This window comes from Sorex fumeus, unplaced genomic scaffold, assembly GCF_029834395.1.
Source record: "Sorex fumeus unplaced genomic scaffold, SorFum_2.1 ptg000029l, whole genome shotgun sequence".
Lineage (NCBI taxonomy): Eukaryota > Metazoa > Chordata > Mammalia > Eulipotyphla > Soricidae > Sorex > Sorex fumeus.
In genome coordinates this window covers 19,579,052-19,601,317 of record NW_026606086.1, presented here as the reverse complement: position 1 = coordinate 19,601,317, position 22,266 = coordinate 19,579,052, and the positions used below count along the sequence as shown (strand labels likewise).

General features: G+C 60.8%; 1 protein-coding gene across 1 annotated transcript in view; it reads right to left on the bottom strand.

Moving 5' to 3' along the window:
• The window catches only part of LOC130024689 (transmembrane protein 132D-like), a 124,482-nt gene that overhangs the window by 35,231 nt on the left and 66,985 nt on the right, over window positions 1-22,266 (bottom strand). The window contains exons 4-6 of the mRNA XM_056115384.1: window positions 17,180-17,188; window positions 9,000-9,014; window positions 1,702-1,876 (exon numbers count right to left, since the gene is read on the bottom strand). Of these exons, the coding sequence (XP_055971359.1) occupies window positions 1,702-1,876; window positions 9,000-9,014; window positions 17,180-17,188 (199 nt within the window). The remainder of the gene's footprint in view (window positions 1-1,701; window positions 1,877-8,999; window positions 9,015-17,179; window positions 17,189-22,266) is intronic.

The window sequence follows — 22,266 nt, the reverse complement described above, 5'->3', positions numbered from 1 at the left end:
CTTAGTGGGAGGGACCTGGTCACATGCCGGCCACAGCAGGGGCAGCTCTGAGCTCCCTCCGGAGTTGACCGGCAACTCCGGGCAAGGGGGCACGGGCTCCTGGTCTCTGCTCTCTCCCCATATCAGGTACATCTGGGGACTGACCTCTTTGTTTTAATGTTATTTATTTGGTGGGGCTGGAGCGATAGCACAGCAGGTAGGGCGTCTGCCTTGCACGCAGCCAACATGGCCGACCCGAGTTCGATTCCTCCGCCCCTCTCTGAGAGCCCGGCAAGCTACCAAGAGTATCTCGCCCACATGGCAGAGCCTGGCAAGCTCCCCGTGACGTATATGATATGCCAAACACAGTAACAACAAAGTCTCCAATGGAGATGTTACTGGGCCCGCTCGAGCAAATCGATGATCAACGGGATGGCCTATTTATTTGGTCTTTTTGGGTCTCATCCGGTGGTGCTCAGGGTGACTCCTGGCTCTGTACTCAGGAATCACCCTTGGCAGTGCTGGGGAACCCCATGGGATGCTGGGAATCGAACTCGGGCCCCGCGCCCTTGGCTCTGGTTTCCTGATGGGACACGGGCTCACCAACCACTTGCCATCCGCCCCATCCGGTTCTCGCTTCGCAAACACTCTCCTTCCTCATGGAGTTGGCTCTCTGCCCCGGGGTACCCGGTCCCTGAGGCTGCGAGCACCTTCTGTCCTGAGCACCGTCGGCCGGGCTCAGCCTAGCCCACCGGCTCAGCCTAGCCTATCTCCCCCGCCCACCACCCTGTCTCCGTCCTCTCTGTCACAGCTGCAGCGGGCTGGGCAGGTACCCTCGCCTCCCTGGTGCCCCCTCCAGCTGGCCACACCCCACCACACCTGCCCATGGATTATATCCCACTGCCCATCCACAAACAACATTCTGGGGTCCGCAGCAGAAAACACCTTGTAGGACGAGCTAGCGCTGCCCCAGTCACCAGCCACCTCTTGTCCCAGCCCTGAGTGGGGCTGGCAGGGAGGCGGACGGGCACTGTCGAGCCTTGAGACTGGCTCCTCACCCCAGAAAGACGAACCCCCACTGTTCTAAGGAATCAAAGCCCAGCCTGGTCTGGGTGGCCAGGGCACGGTCGCCAGGGCACCGGGCAGACAAATGCAGACGCTCGCTAATGGCCCTCCTCCTGGAACTTTCTCCCAAAGGACAAAAGTACATTTACCCAGAGACAATAAAGCATCATTTCCTGAACAGAAAATACTGAAGTAATAAAATGCAGAGAAATACATGGGCAGATTTTAAAAATAATAAAAGCTTTTACGACTGTAGGCTTCAGGGGGAAAAATAGGCAAACATTGAGGGAGGAAAAAGGTCTTTTGGAAAATTAGCTTTGAATGTAAGCTCTTAACTGCATCTCATTTCCAAGCTTTCCTGGAGACGGAGTTCTGCATCTCGCCCCGAGCGGCAGCCCACAAGCCCCACTAGCTCCATCTCGGCCTCGTGAAAGCGAAGGGGAGCGTGGCCTACTCCCCCCGCGGCGTGCCTGGCTCCAGCCCGTGACTCAGTGTCGTCTGGGTACCCTGCTGCTCAGAGCACTCAGGAGCACAGACAGGCTGTGCCTTGTGAGCAGGGCAGTCGCCAGCATCCTGATTCTGCGGAAGGTGGATGCCTCTGACGGCACAGACACTAGCTGGAGTCGAGCAGCCTGCACCCACACCCACGCCCCTTACCGTGGCCAGCGGGACGATGCTAAGCAGCTCTTTGCGGCTCACGTAGATCTTGGAGATGCCCAGGTCGGACGTGATGGCTCCCGGGTACTCCACCTGCCATGTGACCAGCTGGGCGGCCGCCGGCTCTCCGGGCTCTGCGATAGCCACATCAATCCGCATGACCTCGTCCGAGGCGCTGTCCATGCTGTGAAGAGAGAGAGAAAGAGAGAGTGAGGGGGTTGGGTACGGTGCCCCTGGTCTGCCTCTGAACTGGGCTCCCGAGGTGGCCACTTCAGTACTCCCTGACGCCAACCCCGTTCCACCATCCACCCTCGGGGTCCCACGCTGCTCCCAAGGATGAGGGCAAAGGGTGAGGTCTGCAGAGGAGGGGGCAGGGCAGGGGACAGGGTGGCAGAGCAGGAATGGGGGAGGGGTGGAGCGGGGATGGGGGAGGGGCAGGATCAGGCGCCCACAGGTGCTCGCCATGGAAGCAGAGTGAGGACATGGGCAGCGGAGCAGGATACAGGGAGGGACAAGCTGGTCCCAAGCCACAAGCTCCGGGAGCGGCTGTGCCCAGAGCGGCCCGTCTCTGTGGCAACCCCCCCGTCCAACCGAGCCGTGGCCACACCCGGCCCAGTGCACCCCCCTGCTGCCCGGAACATCCCACGAACGACACTTCTCGTGACTGCACTCCTGCTGCCTGGCCGGCCTTCACTGCACACATTTCTACCCAGTTCTCGGGAAGGTGCCTCCCGGGTCCGAGGGCGGGAGTGGGTCAGGCGCCATCAGGCCCACCCGGCTGCAGCCATGAGAGAGACCCTCACCCGAGGCGCCAGCACCGTCGGCTCCGTGCTGGGACAGACAGCGGGGGGATGTGTCCTGATTTAGCCCGATGGCATGCTGTGTGCGAGCCGCTGTGTGGGGAGGAGGGTCTGCCCTGCTCTGCCGGAACACGCAAAAAGGATTAACTGACAGTGACAGCCGTCATCGCCCGGGGGGGGGTGGGGGCCATTGCCGCCCGCATAGGGAGCGACCCCCAGAGAGCACGAGCAAGTGAGTCTGCAGTGGCCTTTTGGGGGGGAAGAGGCGGTTCCCCCTTGGAGGTTCAGCCTGTGGGCACGCTGCCGCCCCCAGACCAACACACAATCCTGCCTCAGCCCCCCCTGAGGGCTCCGGGTCTTCAGGCGAAGAATTAATTTGCCGATGGAGGTTAATGGAATGCCAATTAATTTCTGGGTGTAAATGTCAATACATTCAGGTGAGCTGCGTGACTTTAATCTAATTAAAGATAAACTTTAAGCGGGGCTGCCGTTTGGGTGCAAGGCATGTGGGCAGCCACCAGGGTCCAACCACGCTGGGGATCTCGTCCTGACTTGGCTTCCCTGACCGGCTTTGAGTGGGGGAGATGTAGCCGCGACTTCAACTCCCCCCACCCCATGAGCCTGCATCATCCGTGTGCCCCGGGGCATGGGTGGGCCCCATCCACCGCACACTCCAGACAGCCAAGGCTGAGGGGAGTGGGCTTCGGAGCCCCTCCCGGTGCCAGCCACCAAGGCCTCGGGCGTCTCTCTTTCTCAGAGTCCCTGAAACCAGCAACGCCCGGGTCAGGGGGCCCCGGCCAGCGCTCAGGCGTGGCTGTCGTGCAGGGGCCCGTGTGGCTGCGTGTCTGAGGCTGCTGCTGTCCAGGGGTCCCTCTCTGGGCCCCCAAGCCCTGGACATGCGCCCCTGAGCACTGCCCACAGCCCCACCTTGGGTGAGAGAGCCGGGAGCGGGGAGAGGTCCCTCCTGGACATGCGTGGGCAGGCCCTGCCCTGTTCCACAGACACAGCACTGCTCTGCGGGTAGGGTGCCTCTTCAGCACCCTGGACAGCGCCCGGGACTGCTGCTCCAAGGGGCCCCTTTCCTGGGGTCAGGAAAGCTGCACCAGCTCCCAGGAACGCAGCCCTAGTTCTCCGGTGCTCTTGGCCCCGTGTGCCATCCATGCCAAGGCAGTCCCTGTTGCTCTGCCCCCTGCTGGCCCCTTCCCATCTCCCTATGGGCAGTAGCTGCCAGCCAACGTCTAGAAATTTCCCTGCTGCCTCCGGAATGAAGAAAGCACCAGTAGGCGGGCGGGCCGGGCGCCCACTCTGAGGGCCACGTGGAGAGGACTTGAGCATAGTCGGGAAGTGGGCTGCCCCTGGGAGTGGAGTGGCGTCAGCGAGCCCCAGGAGGAGGACCTGGAGGCGGCTCTGAGGTTAAGGGTCCGTCCCGAGTCCGGGGGGAGGCATTCGCTCCACACCGGAGCCAGCAGGGGCTGACCGGCATCTCGGCCTGCAGGGGTGGGTGGCCCTGATGGGCCCCATCTGCAGAGACGGCAACACACAGGGCTGCTGTTACACACAGTGGACAGGGAGTGAGGTGCCAGCCGCCTGGGGTGCCTGGCAGGTGGGCGCGTCACCCCCTCCCATCCCCCCTCAGTAAACAGCCCGCCTAGGGGAACACGCACTGGAGCACCGAGTCTCATCATTCCACGCAGACACACCCAGCGACAGGCCAGCCCACGGGCTTGTGTGGGACAAACACCTGCTCAGCACCTCCCAAGGGCAGATACTGCACAGCGAGTCGACAGCCAGGCACTGGCGCAGGACCACCCCATGTACAGAACAGCCCCCTAGGTCAGAATGGGTTCCCAATGCCCCAAGCCCAGCTCCCGGCCGCCCACCCTGCCTGGCTCTTGGTAACTTCAACATACGCACTTTCGTCTTTCTTTACACTCTCCAAATTGGTCACGGTGCATTAGGGTCCAGACTCTCGGACCCAACCGTGCTCTGGGCACACGCTTGTACTGGGGGCAGGTCTCATGAGACCCCCCCAACATTTATTCTTTTATAAAAAATCTTAAATTTTATTTTCATAAAGCTGCTCACAATAATGGATTACATTCAATAATTGGTGTTGAAGTACCAATCCCACCACCATTACACCTTCCCACTACCATTATTTCAAATTTACCCACCACCACTCAAACCCGCACCACTGGCAGATGCTAGATTATTTTTTTTGTGTGTCGCTTGTTATGAATGAGATGCCTGTAAGAGTCTATCTCACAGTGATTGAATAAAAACACGCTGTCCACACTGTCCTCCCGTTGTTCATTGATTTGCTCGAGTGGGTCGAGTAACGTCTCCATCGTGAGACTTCTTGTTACTGTGTTTTGCATATTGAATACGCTGCGGGTAGCTTTCCAGGCTCTGCCATGCAGGCGGGATACTCTCGGGAGCTTGCCGGACTCTCTGAGAGGGGCGGAGGAATCGAACCCGGCTCAGCCGGACTGGCTGCACGCCCTACCACTGTGCTATCGCTCCAGCAAAAAAAAAAAAATAAAATAAAATCTTAAATTTTATTTTCATAAAGTTGCTTACAATAACGGATTACATTCAATATTTCAACACCAATCCCACCAACATCACACCTTCCCACCACCATTATCCAAAAAAAAGTATGAGATGTCGCGCTCCTAGACTTCTAAAATTTTAAGTAACTGGGGTCCAGAGACCCAGAGCGAGCTGCTCTGTTCCAATATTCATCTGTGAGCCTCTGGATCACGGTCATTTTGTGTATGGCAAGAGGCCCCCAACATTTGCACCAGATTGTCGCTTCCTGGGACCAGGGCAGTAACCAGCGGGAGGGTCTGCCTTGCGTGCGGCCAACCTGGGTTTCATCTTCTGCACCCGCCGATGATCCCTCGAGTCCCACCAGGAATGATCCCTGAGCGCAGAGCCAGGAGTAAGCCCTGAGCTTCACCTGACGTGGCCCCCGAACAGAGCAAATCCTGCTACTTAAAGAAAGAGCTTAGATGGCAGAACCGAAAACTTGCCATCTGGATATCAGCCCCTCCGACGTGTACCTGGTAATCAACATCAGGAGAAGTTTACAAGGTTCCTTCTTTAAAATTCACCATCTTTCAAGCCATCACCGTTTTAATCAAGATGAAAACATCTGATCACAGTTTTTCGAGCACTTAAATTCCTTCTAGTCCATTAAGCTGACAGGGGGCATTCAATTACGAAGTATTCCTATAATCGTCTCCGGGAAAGAGTCCCCAGGTAACACTCGGTCAGAGACTCACTCCAGCAAAGCACTAATCGCTGGCTGTCCGTCACATTGCGAGACGGCTGGGCCCTGAGCCCTGGGCCAGGGCTGGGGGCAGAGAGCCCTGGGTCACAGGTGGAAGCCAGACAACAGAGTTGACCCTGGTGGCCAGCACTGAGGACAGGCCTGTCCCCGCTTGTATACTCAGCACTGAGCACCAGGCCCACCCAGCCTGGGCCATCTTGCCCGGGAGCTCTGTGACCTGCCCGGCTAGACAGTGGGGACTGGCCTCTCTCATGGGCCAGTGGACTTCCTGCAAGGGCAGGAGCGGAACTGGCCAGAACCTGCAGGGCACAGTCCTCCCCCCAACCCCCGAGCTCCAAGCTGGGGTCCATGGTGTATGGGGGCAAACCAGGCCTCTGACACGCTAGCTCAGAGGCTGGGCTCTCGGGGCACTTAAGTCCCCCCCTGTGTTTCTCAGTGGTGTTGGGAGTCGAACCCAGGGACCCTCCAGCACAAACTCTGCCCTTCTGAGGCCTTGAGGGGGACCCCAACTAGGGGAGCGAACACCAGCAGAGGGGGCTCACCCCGGGGCAGGGGTGAGTCCCAGGGAGCTGGAATGGGTTCTGGGGCAGGGGAGGGCCCTGGGGGGCAGAAGAGGGTCTGGGGGCATGGGAGGGTCCTGAAGGGCAGGGGAGGGTCCTGGGGGGCGGGGGAGGGTCCTGGGGACAGGGGAGGGTACCGGGGACAGGGGAGAGTCCTGGGAGGCAGGGGAGGGTCCTGGGGGGCAGGGGCGGGCCTGGGGGCAGGGGAGGGTCCTGGGGGACAGGGGAGAGTCCTGGGAGGCAGGGGAGGGTCCTGGGGGGCAGGGGAGGGTTCGAGGACAGGGAAGGGTCCTGGAGGTCGGGGGAGCGTTCTGTGGGGGCAGGGGAAGGTCTGGGGAAGGGGAGGGTCCTGGAGGGCAGGGGAGGGTCCTAGGGGGGCAGGGGTGGGTTTGGGAGCAGGGGAGGGTTCTGGGAGGCAGGGGAGGGTCCTGGGGGCAGGGAAGGGTCCCAGGGGGCAGGGGTGGGTCTGGGGGTAGGGGAGGGTCCTGGGGGGCAGGGGAAGGTCCAGTGCACACAGGCTAGGTGTCACTGTTCCGGGGCCTGGGGGCGAGGGTCCCTCTGCGCCCTTCACAGCGCGTCACGGGCGTCCAGCGGGCATCTGGGGTCGGGCCGGAATTCCCCGTTCCTCTAAGTGGCGGCAGGAAGCAGCAGCCACACAAATCTCGTCTCTCTGCCCTGACAAGCGTAAGGAGACAAGATCAACTGCTGGAAACAGCTCCATCTCATCTCCAGGTTTAATAATTCAGAGCGCGGCTTGTTTGCTCAGGAGGCAAACAGTCTCCTCTGCAGCATCCGTTACAGAGCGGCCGGCTGGCAGCCAGCTGCCAGCACGTGCAGAGCCGCCTCCGGGAGAGGAAGAGCGTCGTGAGGGCAGGTGCTGCGGCAGCCCCCTGGGCGCGGAGGCCAGGAGGCGCTACGTGCCGTGGGGCTGTCGGTGTCGGAGCTTCTGGATTCATTGCCACGTACTGAGAAACGAAACATGTCTGTCCACGGGCACATGTGGTCCAGGAGAGTGAACAGAGAGGCCGGTGCATGCTGTACCCTGCTCTGGTAGGCCAGAATCCCTTCCTCTGCAGTCATTCCGAGTGTCCGTCCTGGTGTTCATCTGGGGGTCAGGAGGGAGGGGCCATCCGTGGGGTCAGCAGGGAGGGGCCACTCATCTGGACACAGACACCCCTCCCCCTGCCTGTCTTGGGAATTCTCTCCACGTGGATCAGCACGTCCTTGAGCTCTGGGGGACACCAACCCGGTGGGCAGGTGACTTACTGGTTAGCCCATCCTCTACCACCTCGGGACCCCGGGAACAGAGGCCGGCGCCCATCCTCTCGGGAAACAGGAACCCCTATTTCAACGCCCAGAGAGATGCCCCCCACTCCAGGCCCCCTGCCCAGGAGTCTCCTTTGGCATCAGCTGGAACACGCTGCTGAAACACGCAACGATGCTTCTCATTATCACCACTTCCTCCCCATCGAGCAGACTCACAAACTGAATCAAACAGGCTCTGTGCTGGGCAGCAAACACTCCTCAGGCACGGCTGGGCGGCCAGGCCATCGATCAGCTCCGGGAGGGCGGGGATGAAGGACTCTGGCTCCCAGGGGTGGCCACGCAGCCTTGGTGATCAGTTATGGTTCTGTCCAGAAACATGCAGGGCGGGAAGCTACCGGATACGTATGTGCCGTAAGCGTGGGGACCTCGTTCCCGGGACACAGTGTGAGGCCGAGACCTTCTGAGGCCCTGGTGGCAGCTGAACTCCTGCCATCTGCCGGCTCAGAAGCCACTGCGAGTGTCTCCTTCTGCGGCCCTGCGCGGGGCGCGTCCTACATGGACGTGGTGGCTCAGAGTCCCTGGGTCAGGCACAAGGACGCCCAGGTGGCCCGGTGCCTGCGGGTGCTCAGAGAGGCACGTGCAGAGAAGCCGGCACTGCTCAGGGTCTTCGTGGTAGCTCCGGAGATGCCCGCAGTCTTGGCACCACAGAACGGCCTAACACAAGACTGAGTCTGCGTGACCACGGTGCCCCAGGGGCCGGTCTATGGGCAGGAAGGAAGCAAGAGGCCCAGTGCCATGGCTGGACAGTGAGTCGGGCTGCAGAGGGGACAGCAGAGCACTGCCCATCTGGGGAGGGAGTCGCTCCCTTCCCGCCGCGTCCCCGAGAGCCGGGCAGCCCTGGCCGGCTGCTCCCGTGTGGGACACGGCCAGGCTGACGGGAGGTCCTGGGGATCTCCTGCCTGCAGGGACAGTCCAGGAGAGGGCGGATGCTGCCCGCTGCCTCTTTGGGGCGTCCACTGTGTTTACAGGACAGCAGCCGGGCACAGGCTTCCTCTTGCCTCCTGAGCACGTGGGCGCCCGGGAAGGCGTGTCCCAGTGTCGCTCAGGGGCAAGTGCTCGGGGACACGCGGGTGCAGCCCCCAGAGAGCACCGCGGGCCACCAGCCGTGTCACTTACAAGGCCACGCTGTGCCGAGCAGCCAGAGTGAGTGATGCAGAAAAGGCACACAGCTGTTGCCATGGCGAACATAGCGCAGCCCGCGGAGACGGCGCGACCCACGAGAGCCAAGCCCGCCCTCACGCTGCCCGCGCTGGGCTGCCAGTCCCGGACACGAGCCCCAGAGGGCCTGGTGCCATGCCTCGTGCAAATCCTGCACACCCTGTCCCCCGGTCTCTGTGCCATCCTTGTGTTTGTAGGCGGACCCGGGACGCAGAGTGTCTATGGCCCAGCTCGAAAGTGACTTGTGTTCCCAGGGAGACGCCCTCCCCGAGTCCTGCCAAAGCCCCCGGGAACCCGCAAGTCTGCAGAGGAGTACTGGATGGGCGCAGGCGCAGAGGGGCCACCCTTGGGCAGACCCCTGACACGCTGCTCTGCCCACTCACGGGCTATGGTGAGGGCTCCGAGCTTGGTGCCAAGCAGCTTGGTTCTAGAAGACTTTCTTCCAGTTGGTGGGGTCCAGACTGTTCTCAGCTCATTCCTCTGGCTCCCTTCTCCCAGCCATCATCTGTCCCGAGGTCCTTGAGGGCAGCGTGCTTGGCGCGAGTTTGTCCAACACATCTCGTCTGCCCTCCTGCGTGGCCCCTCAGCCTTCTCAGTTTCCCCGGCAGCCCCGGCTCAGGGCAGGGCGGCTCTGCTCGGCACGGGGGCCCCAACTTCAGGACGGAGAACACATTCCGTTTTCTTGTTGGTGCCACCATCTGGTTGCCCTCCTGGTGTCTCAGAGAAAGATTGCCCCGGGGTGGTCCCGGGGGTGGTCGCTACAGCCAGTCCAGCCCTATTCCAGGCCAGAGCAAGCAGAGTGCAGTCAGCACCATGGACGCCCCCGAGTCCATCCAGGAGTGACCCCCAGGTATAGGGCAGGAGTCAGCCCTGAGCCCTGAGCACCGTGTGTGGCCCCCAAACAAGCAGAACAGCCCCGACTCCCAGGCTCTGCTTGGCGCGGGGGTCACTGGGAAGCCCTGGCTCAGGGCAGGGCGGCTCTGCCCTGCTGCGCCGAGCGTCCTCCCGAGGGCTCTCCTGGGCACCCTGGCTGTGGCCTTGCAGAGTGACGCCTCCGGAAACCCTTTGTGCTCACTAGCGAGCGTGCGGCGGCCACCCTCCCCTGAGCAATCAATCACACATTCGCACGATGTAAACCTTGAGCTCAGAATGGCGCAGATCTTCTCTGGTCTTTCGCTGTGTGTTCAAACACCAAACGTTACCAGGTAAGAAACTTAAGCCTCCGTGATGAGAATCCCCTTTCTGAAGGCTGCTCTTCGGGGGCGGGGGCTGGAAATCTGCCCTCTCTTTGTTCCTAAAAATGTCAGAGACAGGAATTGCCAGTCGCTGCTTGACTCTGGACTGTCTTTTTCTCCGCCGTGGCTCCCCCCTCCCACTCCCAGGACCCCCTCCCACACTCCCGGTGACAAGCGCTCAGCCTGCAGGCACCGAAAATAGCCCTGGGGCCACTCCACGGAGTGCAAATGCCTCGATCTGGTTTGCAAATGCGCTGCGGGAAGCAAGCCCTGGTGCAGAGGCACAGACCCTCCGTGGGCGAGCCTAGGCACTGCCGGACCCCCGCCCGGAGAAACCGGGCCCATACCCCCTCCCTTCCCGGGACAGACGCACCTGCCCAGTGCTCAGCCTGGCCCATACTGGGGAGGCGTGACTGCCTTTATTTAGCTCGCCCAGAAGCAGCCGCAGGTGGACTCGCTCCCGGGACTCGCTCCCAGAGCGGGAGGCCATCTGGCCGGGAAGCCGACACCCCCGCCCCCCTGCCACGCTTCCAAGCTGAGGTCACTGGGGGACCACCCCCCCCAAGTGGCCACCCAGCTCTTATCTCAGTTCCTCTTCCTGGGCTGAGTCCCTCAAGGAGCAGGCGGGGCAGGGGACCATCTGATTCTCTGTCCACTCCTGGGCTATGGCGAGTGTGAGCCAGTCCAGCCCTGCCGGGGTGCATCCAAGCAGCTTGGTTCTAGAAGATTCTGTCTTCCAATGGGTGGGGTCCTGACTGTTTTCGGCTCATCCCTCTTGCCCTTCCAATCATGGCAACGCTCTCCCTTCTCCCCCGGCGTTATTGTCCTGACCCACAGAGCAGCTGACACTGTGAGCAGAGTGCTTCCAGCCATGCAGAACGACGCAACTGTACCTTCCCAAGTCACCCACCACGGGTGTCAGTGCTGCTCCCGCCTGCAGCTAAACAGCTCCCTTCGAACCAGCCCTACCCATGGGCTGGGAGGTGTGTGTGTGTGTGTGTGTGTGTGTGTGTGTGTGTGTGTGTGTGTGTTGTGTGTGGGCGGTGGGAGGTATCAGTGCCTGCGGATACAAGCAGAGTGGGGACTATCAGTACGCAAACCGCCAGTATCTGCATCTTGCACATGGTGACCTCCGCGGTGACGGCCAGCACCCTGAGCTCAGGTCTACCACAGTGGCACTTTGCTTGGGACAATCCGCTCTTCCCAAGAGAGAGCTGGTCCGCTGCCTGGCATCTGACTGAGCTCTGCTTTTGTTTTGTTTTTCTTTTTGGGTAACACCCGGTGATGCACAGGGGTTACTCCTGGCTCGGCACTCAGGAATTACCCCTGGCGGTGCTCAGGGGACCATACGGGATGCTGGGAATCGAACCCGGGTCGGCCGCGTGCAAGGCAAACACCCTACCCGCTGTGCTATCGCTCCAGCCCCTGAGCTCTGCTTTTTATTCATCTCTATTTACCCTACAAAATGTGCTTTTTTGTTAAAATGTGTTTTCTGTTTTAATCAGCTGGTAATGCTAATAACAAAAGAATTGAAATGCTGAAGGTTTTTTTTTTTCTTCCTGGCAGGCAGAAGCAGAAATCAGCAAGTGGCCAATGGAATGAATTTTAAGAAATTGAAATATAAAAGATCATGTTCCTCACAAAGGTTAAATATTCACTGTATTTATATCATGTACGGTACAGATTTTTATTAAGTAGAAATATTAGATAAGTAGAGCGATAGCACAGCGGGTAGGGCGTTTGCCTTGCATGCAGCCAACATGGCCGACCCGAGTTCAATTCCTCCGCCCCTCTCGGAGACCCCGGCAGCTACCGAGAGTATCTCACCCGCATGGCAAAGCCTGGCAAGCTACCCGTGACATATTCAATATGCCAAATACAGACAAATCTCACATTGTTACTGGGCCCGCTCGAGCAAATCGATGAACAACGGGAGGACAGTGACAGTGACAGTGACAGATCATTTTTACTAATATCCTTTTGAAGAACCTAATATATATTTCATTTATCAAGGAAAATTGAAACGAGAAAGTTTTAGATAATTTTACCATTGAATTCTTTTTTTTTCTTTTTGGGTCATACCCGGCAATGCACAGCAGTTACTCCTGGCTCATGCACTCAGGAATTACTCCTGGCGGTGCTCGGGGGACCATATGGGATGCTGGGAATCGAACCCAGGTCGGCCGCGTGCAAGGCAAACACCCTACCCGCTGTGCTATCGCTCCAGGCCCACCACTGAATGTTTTATCGATGCATTTCAGGCTCGGGGTTAGAACACTGACTGCCTTTCCCTGAGACTCATCTCTCACCCAGAAAATTATTTTTCTTGGTTATTTCACACGTTTGCCTCTATACTTGGAAACAATCCACACAGCGGCTTCAGCCTTCCTTCCTTCGGCTCTGTGAGTCCGAGGGAGGCTGGTTCCGGGCTCTGAGGCTCGGCTCTCCCTGGCCTTTGTCCTTCTCCAGCCTTTCAGGGTCACTGACTCTGGAGTGGTCAGCGTCCAACATCACGGTGACCTGTGGCTCTTCCAACTTGCACTTTGAACGTCCGACTGCTCTGGGCGGCAGAGGTCCCCGTGGCCTTCCCCTTCCTCGTTAGCTCATTAGCCCAAGAATTCCCAAGTTCCTCTATTGTTCCCAAAGAGCTGCCCCTCGGGTCCCAGCCATGGCGAGCGAGCTCCCTGCCCTCCGCTTAGGTGCTTGTCCCTGCCCGGTCCCTGGACCCGGGGCCTTTGGCTGCCCAGTTGAGTGCATGGCCCCCAGCTGGGTGACCCCTGGATCCAGCCCCTTTCCCTTTTGGCTGTGGCTGTTTTTCTCCACAATTGCGCCCCAAATGTTCCCATCTGTGTGTCTGTGTCTGAGCGACCGTCTGCCTTCTCCTGATGTGCAGAGGGGCCCCACGGGACCCGTGCGAGCCCCTCCCCCCATCTGCCAGGCGCGGCTGCTCTCTGCCCCCTTGCACCGAGGGTGGTCCCCCCCGCAGCCTTGCCTGGGTCCTGGGACCCCGGCATTTTGCTCTGTGGGTTCCAGAGAATCTCACTGGTGTGGAGTCTCCAGGGCTGTTTGGAGGGGGTGGGCTGTGGGGGTCTCTGGGAGACCTCTCCCCCTGCCCCCTCCCCTGGGGCTCCCGGCCCGGGTCTTCTGCGTCCCCTCCTCCCCAATGTCCCCACTCGTCAAGAATGGCAGCTCGTGTGCCTGCTGCCTTCCAGAAATCAGTTTTACATTCCAAGACGATTTCCAGACCCTTCTGTTTCCAACCTGCTCCTTCTCAGTGGGTCCCCAAACTGTGGAGGAGACACTTCTCAATGCCTCGAGGAATAACGGTTCAGTTTCCTTCTCCAGAAGCGACTGCCTGGGCTCTCCCCTCAGACGGCATCCCTGCCGCCTCTGCCTTATTGTGTTCTCTGTGGCAAATGTTCCTTGGACTCCCCACCATCCTCTCCCTGCACACAGACACAGCAGCCAGCTCACTCGTGGGCCCGACCTGTGGGCACCTTCTGGGCCCTGGAGAACCAGCCGCCTTCTCAGGGGCCCCCAAGTCCTGTTGGGAAAGTCTCCCCCGGGAGTTCAACTTCTCCATCGCAGGAGCTCAAGCTGGACAGGCGCGAGGCCGCGGACATGGATCCCGCCTGCCCCCCGCAGGGTTTGAGCCTGGACTTGGCTCCAGTCCCGTCGGCGTGTCCAGGGCGCCTGTGTGCCCACCACACCGCTCCCAGGTCTGGGGCGGGCCTGCCGCATGCCCACTGTGTGGCCGTGAAACCAGGACTGACCGCTGGCCCCGCCACGCGCCCCGAGGTGTTCCCCGGCTCTCTGTAAGAGAAGCTCCGTGTGCTAAAGGGACGCATTTGCGTTTCTGGAAGAAGGTGAGTCTTGCAACTCTCCCACTGGAGGAACCAGAAGGCAGGTCCTGAGGACTGGCGGCCCCTTCCCCCGGGCATCCTTCCTGCCTGGGCGGGATCACGGGCCCGAGACAAGCTGCAGGGCTGGCCCGGTCCCAGGCCCCTCTGTCCCTGCCCCAGCCCTCAGCCAGCTGCCCCGGCCTCTGCGGGGCGACACGTGGGCACGGCCCCTTCCCCACTGCCCTTGCAGTCTCCTCGCTCCCGCCTCAGGCCCATGCGGCGTGAGCACACGTCCGCTTCCCACAGCCGAGTCTGCACGGGGCCTCCTCAGGACGGCAGGCTCTGTGGAATTCCTCCACATGCCCTGTAAGCTCACACCCGGCCAGGCTCGCCCGGCCAGCACATGGAGGCAGCTGTGAGGGCAGAAAGGCAGGAGAGGGACCGACTCATGAAAGGGACCCAGAGGGTTCAGACACGATGGTAGCTAGCAGGCACTGTGTCTGCGGGAGAGCGTCAGGGTCATGCCCTCAACCGGGTCTCTCCCTTCCGCCACACGAGGTCGAGAACTACCAACATGGTCACGCGCAGGCAGCAGCAGGGGCACGTGCAGCCCTGGACATGGCTCGGGTGAGACTCTGCTGGTGCCGGAGGACCCCCATGCCTGCTCAGCACCCAACATGCCGATGCGGGCGCCAGCCGGGGCATCCTCCCTGCGTCCACGGGCACTGAGGGTGCCCAGTGAGGCCTGAGGGTGGTCACAGCACCAGGATGCTTCTCCCCTTTCCTTCTCTCCAGGGGAAAGGCGTGAGCCGCCCCTGCGGGACGTGCCGCTCCAGGAACATGCGTGTCCCCGTGGGCACGACCTCTTCCCTGCTGCCCTCACCATCGCCTTGCTCCCGCCTCGGGCCTGTGCAGCATGAGCACATGTCCCCTTCCCACAGCCGAGTCTGCACGGGGCCTCCTCGGGACAGCAGGTGCTGTTGGCAGTCCGGGGGAGCCTCGGCCTCCGTGGCCACACTCAAGTGCCCGGGCCCAGGAGGCATGCCTTTCGCATGCAGCAGGTGGCTGGGCCGGGGCAGGCCCACAGGACAGGCCGGGCATCTGCACGCTGCTCCCCAAGAACCATCCCCAGGGGGAACCCGGGGATCTAGGGCAGGCGGGACCCGTGGCTAACCCTCCGTGGGTACCCTGTCCCCGTGTGCCACAGACGCCCAGAGCAGAATCCAGAGCCATGTTGGTAGCTGGGTCCCAGCTAAGGGCCCAACTCTGCGGCCCGGGAGAGGCCTGGGAGCCAGGGGGTGGTAGCGGGGTGTGTGCCAGGCGCGGGGTGGCTGCATCTCCCAGGTGATGCATGGGCAGGGTGGGCACTGGTGGGGGGCGCCCCGTTGGACATGTTTGGACACTGAGACGTTTGTGTCTGCAGCGGCCCTGCGGATGTGTATGGCACTGATCCACGGACATCAGGGTGATTTCATGGCAGCTGGGCCTGCAGAGGGTCCCAGGCTGTGTGCGAGGGCCCGTGTGTGTGTGTGTGTGCAAGTGTGTGTGCGTGTGTGGGGTGCATGTGTGTACAAAGCACTTGTGTGTGCATGTGTGCCTGCATGTGGTGTACAAGCACTGTGTGCACCTGTGTGTATGCATGTGTGTGTGGGGTGTATGTGTATGCAAGTGAGTGTACATCTGTGTATGTATGCATGTGTGGGGTGCCTGTGTGTACAAGCACCTGTGTGTACATGTGTGCACACATGTGCATGTGTGTGTGTGTGTGTGTGTGTGTGTGTGTGCACGTCTGTGCATCCAGTGATTAAGCATCCAGGTACCTGCAGCTCATGGGCAGGTGGTCCCGGAACTGGTGCTGTGTGGGGTCTCGGGACAGGAAGCTGTGAGTAGGGTTTGGGACCCAGCCTGGGCCTTGCTTGGGGGTCCCGGCTGGGTCCATTCTGGCGCGGTGCTGTGTGAGCACTTTTTAAAAATCTTTGGTTGAGTGATGCCGGCTTGTAAGATGGTGATTGGGGCACAGGCGGCCCCTACTCGGGGCGCCAGTGGGTGGGGGGGAGGGGCGAGGCAGGGGGCGAGGGAGAAGCACTGGAGCTGGGCATGGGTGCAGCGAAGGGGTGCGGGCAGGGAGGCAGCTTGTCCAGCTGGAGGGACCCCGCTCAAGCCTGGAACAGTTCCGAGACTCAGGGAAGAGGGAGAGGAGGAGGCGTGCGGGACGGACACAGGACGCAGCCCCGTCTGCGCTGTCCGGGCGCCATTTCCAAGCCCTGGATAATGAATAGTTTGTTTCGTCTCTCCGCAATGAAATCACAGCTAATAGGATTATCTCCATCCATAATTCATAGGCAGAATAATGACTTAACCAGAACATCCCGGCGGACAAGGAAAGTGGTTTCTAATGAGCCAGGGGCGCGTCACCCCCCTCATGGACGGGCGGGGGGACGCGGGGACACGGTCTGAGCTGGCGGCTCTGGGGCAGCTGCACGGGGTGCGGGGCCTGTCCCGACCACAGGCTGCGTGCGGCACCACGAGGAGCACATGGGGACCAGGGCGACCCAGCAAGCCTGGCTGAGGCTGCGAGGGGCTCCCCAGCACATGCCACGGGGGCAGCCGGAGCGAGTGTGCCTCGGGCCTCTGCCGTGTCCGTCCACGAAACATCCAGAGTCCCTCCCAACAAGCAGACAGCCTCACACACACCCCAAAACAACGCCCCTCCAACAGGGAGCAGCCCACGGTCACACTGTGGGTGTGCGAGTGCATGCGGGGTGGGGGTTACGGGGTGTGTGTGTGAGTATATGTGTGAGTGCTGTGAGTGTGTGTGAATGTGTGTGAATGTGTGTGAGTGTGTGTGTGTTAGTGTGTGTGAATGTGTGTGAGTGTGTGTGAGTGTGTGTGAGTGCATGTGAAGGGGTTATAGTGTATGTGGGTGTGAGTGCATATGAGTGGCGGTTCTGTTGTTTGTGTGAGGTTGTGGTATATGTGGGTGTGTGTGAAGTTGTGGTGTATATGGGGGTTTCTGGTGTGTGTGTATGAGGTCATCCTCCCGTCGTCCTCCCATCGTCCTCCCTTCGTCCTCCCATCCATCCTCCCTCCCATCTGCTTCCCCCACGACCCGGCCGCTACCCCGTGTCAATGCCCCAGAAGACCCTGCCCCTAGGGCTGCCCCTCAGACCTCAGCCTCATGCCCTGCCAGGGGCGAGCGTCCGTTGTGCTGTCATGAGGAAGTGTCTGTCCCACTGCCCACGCGGTACCCGTGTCCCTCAACCCAGGGCCACTCCATGATCAGTGCTGGGGACGGTGTCACCCTCACTCCCTGCTCAGAAGACACTCGCCAGGAGGCGGGATTGCTGGGTCCTCAGAAGGAAAATGAGATGGGGAGAGGGAGGACAGATGGGGAGAGAGGGAGGACAGAGAGGGAGGACAGACGGGGAGAGAGGGAGGACAGAGAGGGAGGACAGATGGGGAGAGAGGGAGGACAGAGAGGGAGGACAGACGGGGAGAGAGGGAGGACAGAGAGGGAGGACAGATGGGGAGAGAGGGAGGACAGAGAGGGAGGACAGATGGGGAGAGAGGGAGGACAGAGAGGGAGGACAGAGAGGGAGAACAGGTGGGGAGAGAGGGAGGACAGGCGGGGAGAGAGGGAGGACAGATGGGGAGAGAGGGAGGACAGATGGAGAGAGAGGGAGGGCAGGCGGGGAGAGAGGGAGGACAGACGGGGAGAGAGGGAGGACAGACGGTCCTGTCCTGTCCTTGCCACAGGATCCCCTTCATCCATGTGACCTGGTCTGACAAGGCGCGTCACCCCCGGCAGCCCCCGCCACACGCTGGGCCCGACCCCATCTCTCCTGCGGGGACCTGGGCCTCGCCAGCAGCAGGCAGCTGGGCATGGCGGCGCAGTTGGGGGAGGGCGCTCTGGGGCCCAGACCAGCCCCTCCTGCTCCCCCCTCAGACCCGCAGGGGCACAGCCTGAGCTTCCAGACCATTGGGGGGGCCTTCCCCAGCAGATGCCCCCCACCTCCATGAGCCACAGCAGGGGGCAGGCACTCGGCGTGGATAAGCACAGTGTCCAGGACAGCAACCTGGGCCCTGGCTGCCAAGTCCCCGGGGACCTTGAGACTCGAGCTGTCCCTGGTTGAAGAAGCCTGTGACTCCCATGGTCCCGGGACAGTGGTCTGAGCCCCCGAGCTAACACTCCTGGATGCCAACAGGCTCCCCAGCCATGGGGGGTCGGCAGGCCCAGTGTTCGGGGCCACGGCACTGGCCACTGCCAAGATCCACGATAAATGCAAGAGGAAACGCTCTTCCCGCACAAAATTCAATTCCATCTGCTCCGTAAGGGCGCCTGGGGCTTCTGGCCCCATCTTGGTCCAGGACCATCCCGGGAAATGGGTCTGCATACCCCCCCGCCCTCAGGCTTCAAAGAGGGAACAGCGTCTTCAGTGGAAGATCCGATCTCCTATTTCCTGGAACTTTGAGATTTAGCCTGTGCTTATCATGCACCCGATCGATTCCAACTTTTCTTGCTAGAAGATCATCAGTGCACATTTGTCCCGTGTGCATTCCAGCTCCTTCAGCCGCTCTGACCCCAGAAGTGTTCCATGCCGTTCCTTTTAGCCCACACACGAGAGGCGGAGGACGAGGATGGAGAGAGTTTGCAAAGGAGGACGCCGGTGGTGGACAGTGGGTAGACGGCGAGCGGACAGCAGTGGAGTGGACAGTGGGCAGTGGACAGCGGGCGGCTCCCCATGCTGGCCCCGTGCTGGTCTGGGGAGATTCTCTCTTCTCCGCTCTGGCCCTGTGGTGCCGCGTGAGGTTCAAACTCCTGGGCCTGCGCGAGTCGAGTTGGCAGCTTCTCAGCAAGTCACACTCTGGACTTGGGAGAGGATGAACGCTCGCCCCGATACTTGCTGTTATTAAAATGTTGCTATATTTCATCTGTACAGCCTCGGCCGTGTGTGTGTGTGTGTGTGTGTGTGTGTGTGTGTATACACACCAGGAAATGGAGAGCATTTCCACCTGCCCATAAATCCTGTGAAACGCCTTGTTAGCACAGCTGCCTGCACACCCCACCCTGGGCGACCCCTCCGCCCTCTGCCCTGTGGACGCCAGCGTGGTCATTGTCACACGTCATGCGGAGATCGTGTCTGTGCAGAGGGTGCCCGGTGACTTCTCCAGGGTCAGTTCCGGGAGCACGAGACCCACGGTCACTGTTGTTTCAAGAGACCTCGATGACAGTGTCCCCTGGGCAAGATGCTCAAGATTGCTCTTTCCTGTTCAGCTCACGTGGCAACGCGCCCTTTAAGGCTGGAGCGACAGCACAGCAGGGAGGGTGTTTGTCTTGCACGCAGCCAACCTGGGTTCAATCCTCAGCATCCTAGATGGTCCCCTGACACTGCCAGGAATAATTCCTGGGTGCGGAGCCAGGAGTAACCCCTGAGCATTGCCAGGTGCGACCCCAAAAGCAAAATAACTAAATATATAAATCAAGCCTCTTAGGCCGGTCCACGAGACCCAGGCAGCTCGGGGCTCACGAAGGTGGTGTCTTAGGAGAGGCGTGAAGAGGACTGCAAGCCTTGGCAGGGGAGAGCAGGGTCTTATTTTGGACCTTCCACCTCTCCTCAGCCCCCGAAGCAGTGACCGCACGTCCCAGCCACGGGGCCCTCTGCCCTCCAGGGCCATGTGACCTCCTCAGCGCGCCCGGCTGTCCACCTTCCATGGGGCGGGCGAGCAGCCCCTGCTCTGGGTTTCACCCCGAGGCTCAGCATCGAGGGAAACGTTTCTGAAAATTGTGTTTGGAATGGAATCCCATTCTTCAGTGTTCTGCGATGTTCCCCCAGGAAATGAAACCCATCTTTCAGAGGAAACTCGGGCCGAACCCCCCAAGCGGCAGGAGGTGGCCAGGGCTGAGAGCCATGATGGGGCGTCCCCTGGGGGTCATCGTGTCCTCGCGGTGAAGTCGGAGATGAGTGTAGGGAGAGGGGGGGCTGTGCGCCCGATTCCAGACCCCCCAGCCCCCAACTCCCAGCAGACACCCCGGCACTGAGCACTGTGTTCTCTGGCGTCCGAGAGCTGGGAGGGTGCCCAGGTGTGAGGAGTCTCAGGGACCTTCCTGAGGGCGGGCAGGAGGCGGGCGTGTGCGGGAGCCCCAGGGCAGATGCCAGTCAGCGCAGACCTGACACAGCTCTTGGGCGCAGGATCAGGGGCACCTCCCCAGCCTGCAGGAGGAAGGGGCTCCTCTGGGAGACCCCGATTCTCTGTTTCTCTCTCTGCCTTTGATGCAGTTCCATTCTCCCTCAACTCCACTGTGTGCAGTGTCTGCCCCATCAAGCTCAGCGTCTTGTGGCCTTCTGGAAGGGATGAGCTGTGTCATCTGTGGGCCACGGCAATAGGACACATGTGTAGATGGGATGGGGAGGGGGTGAAGGGGGGCGCTGGCAGTAAGGCTGAGAGCGGGTGTGGGGGAGCATTTCTGCTGATGGCCACCGGGGGGCGCTGTCTCTGCCATGAGGCCCCAGCCGGGAGGCCTGGTGTCCCGCTACTGGGCTGCATTGGAAGCCAAGGCCATTTGTACCGGGCCAGACGCACAGCCACCCGCCTTGGCCCCCACGGAAACGTGCGCTGAATTATTTAAGTCTAAGCTCGGAGCTCTCCTGGAAATCAGAGATATTAAACACCAAATATACGATGTAATAAAAGCAAGGCCACCGGGAGAAATTAAGGCAGCTTCCGAGAGTCCCAGCACCCGAGCGTGGAGCACTGGGGGTGGGGGATACTCGGCGGGGGCGTGATTTCCTGGAAATTGGACCCATAATTTCCGTAACGCAACATCAGGGCTAGCAGGGTGAGGCCTTTGCTGGGCCGGGGGCAACGGCTCAGCTCGAGCCTGACGGACAAACGCAGGCGGCGTCTGAGGACACAGCCGGCTCCCCAGGGAGCCCCTCGAGCCCCTCCTGCATCATACCCCAGTGCTCTGTCTCACACGCCGTGCTGTTCCTTCGATTTGGAAATGAGAGCAGATATCTGTGGCCTGTCTGTGGCCCGGGACACGGGCCCTCCGTGGTTCAGGATTTAGTTCAAGACATGGTCCATCTGTGGCCCAGGAAGTGTCAATCCATGGCCAGGAAGTGTCCATCCTGGTTCATCTGTGGTCTGTTTGTGGCGCAGAGCGTGGCCCGTGCTGCAGGTGGTCTGTGGTCACTGCACCCCTGCCCACCCTCCCGGCGGGGGGCTCCCTGAGGGGGAGCACGGCTGCCCCTGTGTGACCCCCGCTGGGCTCTGCAGCTCTGTCTCTCAGCCCCCTGCCCAAGGCAGGAGTCTCAAGGACTACAACCTATGAGGAGGGCCTGGTGACCCTCGTAGGCCCCTGCTCCTGGGGGGTTCTGATCTCTACGGGGTCTTCACAGTAGGGGACCCTGGGCACACTGGTAGCAGCACCAAGCAGACCTGCCACAGAGAGTCGTGCCCCTTTGAGCACTGTCTCAGGAGTCTGCCTGGCATGTCGGCCGGGGTGCTAAGGGCACTTCCTCATTTTCACTAACACTAGGCACCAAATATCTCTGATTTTCATCATAAAATTAACGCTGGGGATCCACGCTTCCCGGGGTCAGGCTGAGCCAGACTTGCAGCCACCTGCTCGCCCATCTCTGAGGCAGAAAGCTGACCGAAATGTGCCCGGCGTCGCGGTAATGACCATCTCCGTTCCGCAGTGGCGTCCACTGACTAAGCACCCAGCAGCGAGCAGCAGTGAAGAAGTGGGGGTGGGCTCGAGTTTCCAGGAAAATTGCTTAAAGGGAATGAATCCAACCGAGAGGCGCCCACGGCCATTATTCAGTGACCAGCAGGGAGGGTGTGACAGCCGGCACTCAGCAGCCTCCAAGGAGTGGCCAGCCCCAGCCCAGCCATGTGACAGACGCCGACTCCTCTCCCGCGGATGCCCTTACTCCTCAACCCTCAGACTCGCCAGTGGGCTGATACGGCCCCTTGGCCCCCGTGGGAGCCTCTGGACGTGTCCTGAGAACCAACACTTCTGCCTCGAGTCCGAGCACCCGACTCGCCCAGACGTTCCAGGGTGGAGACCCCGTACCAGCCACGAGGGAGTATGAGGGGACACAGGCGGCCAGGCACGGTGGGAGGCAGTGGCCGCGCACCCTGAGAGCCTCCGTCTGCTCGCCTGAGGGACCACGTCGTGGGCAGCCGTGGGTTCCGGGAGCAGGAATAAAGTCCCAGGTCCCAGCCAGTCAGCCCCGAGCCCCGGGCAGCTCTCCTCACACTCGGACCAGCCACGGGACTCTGGCAGCACGGATGGGATCCCTGTCACAGCCCGACCACAGCTGTCGTGTCTTGGCTTCTGAG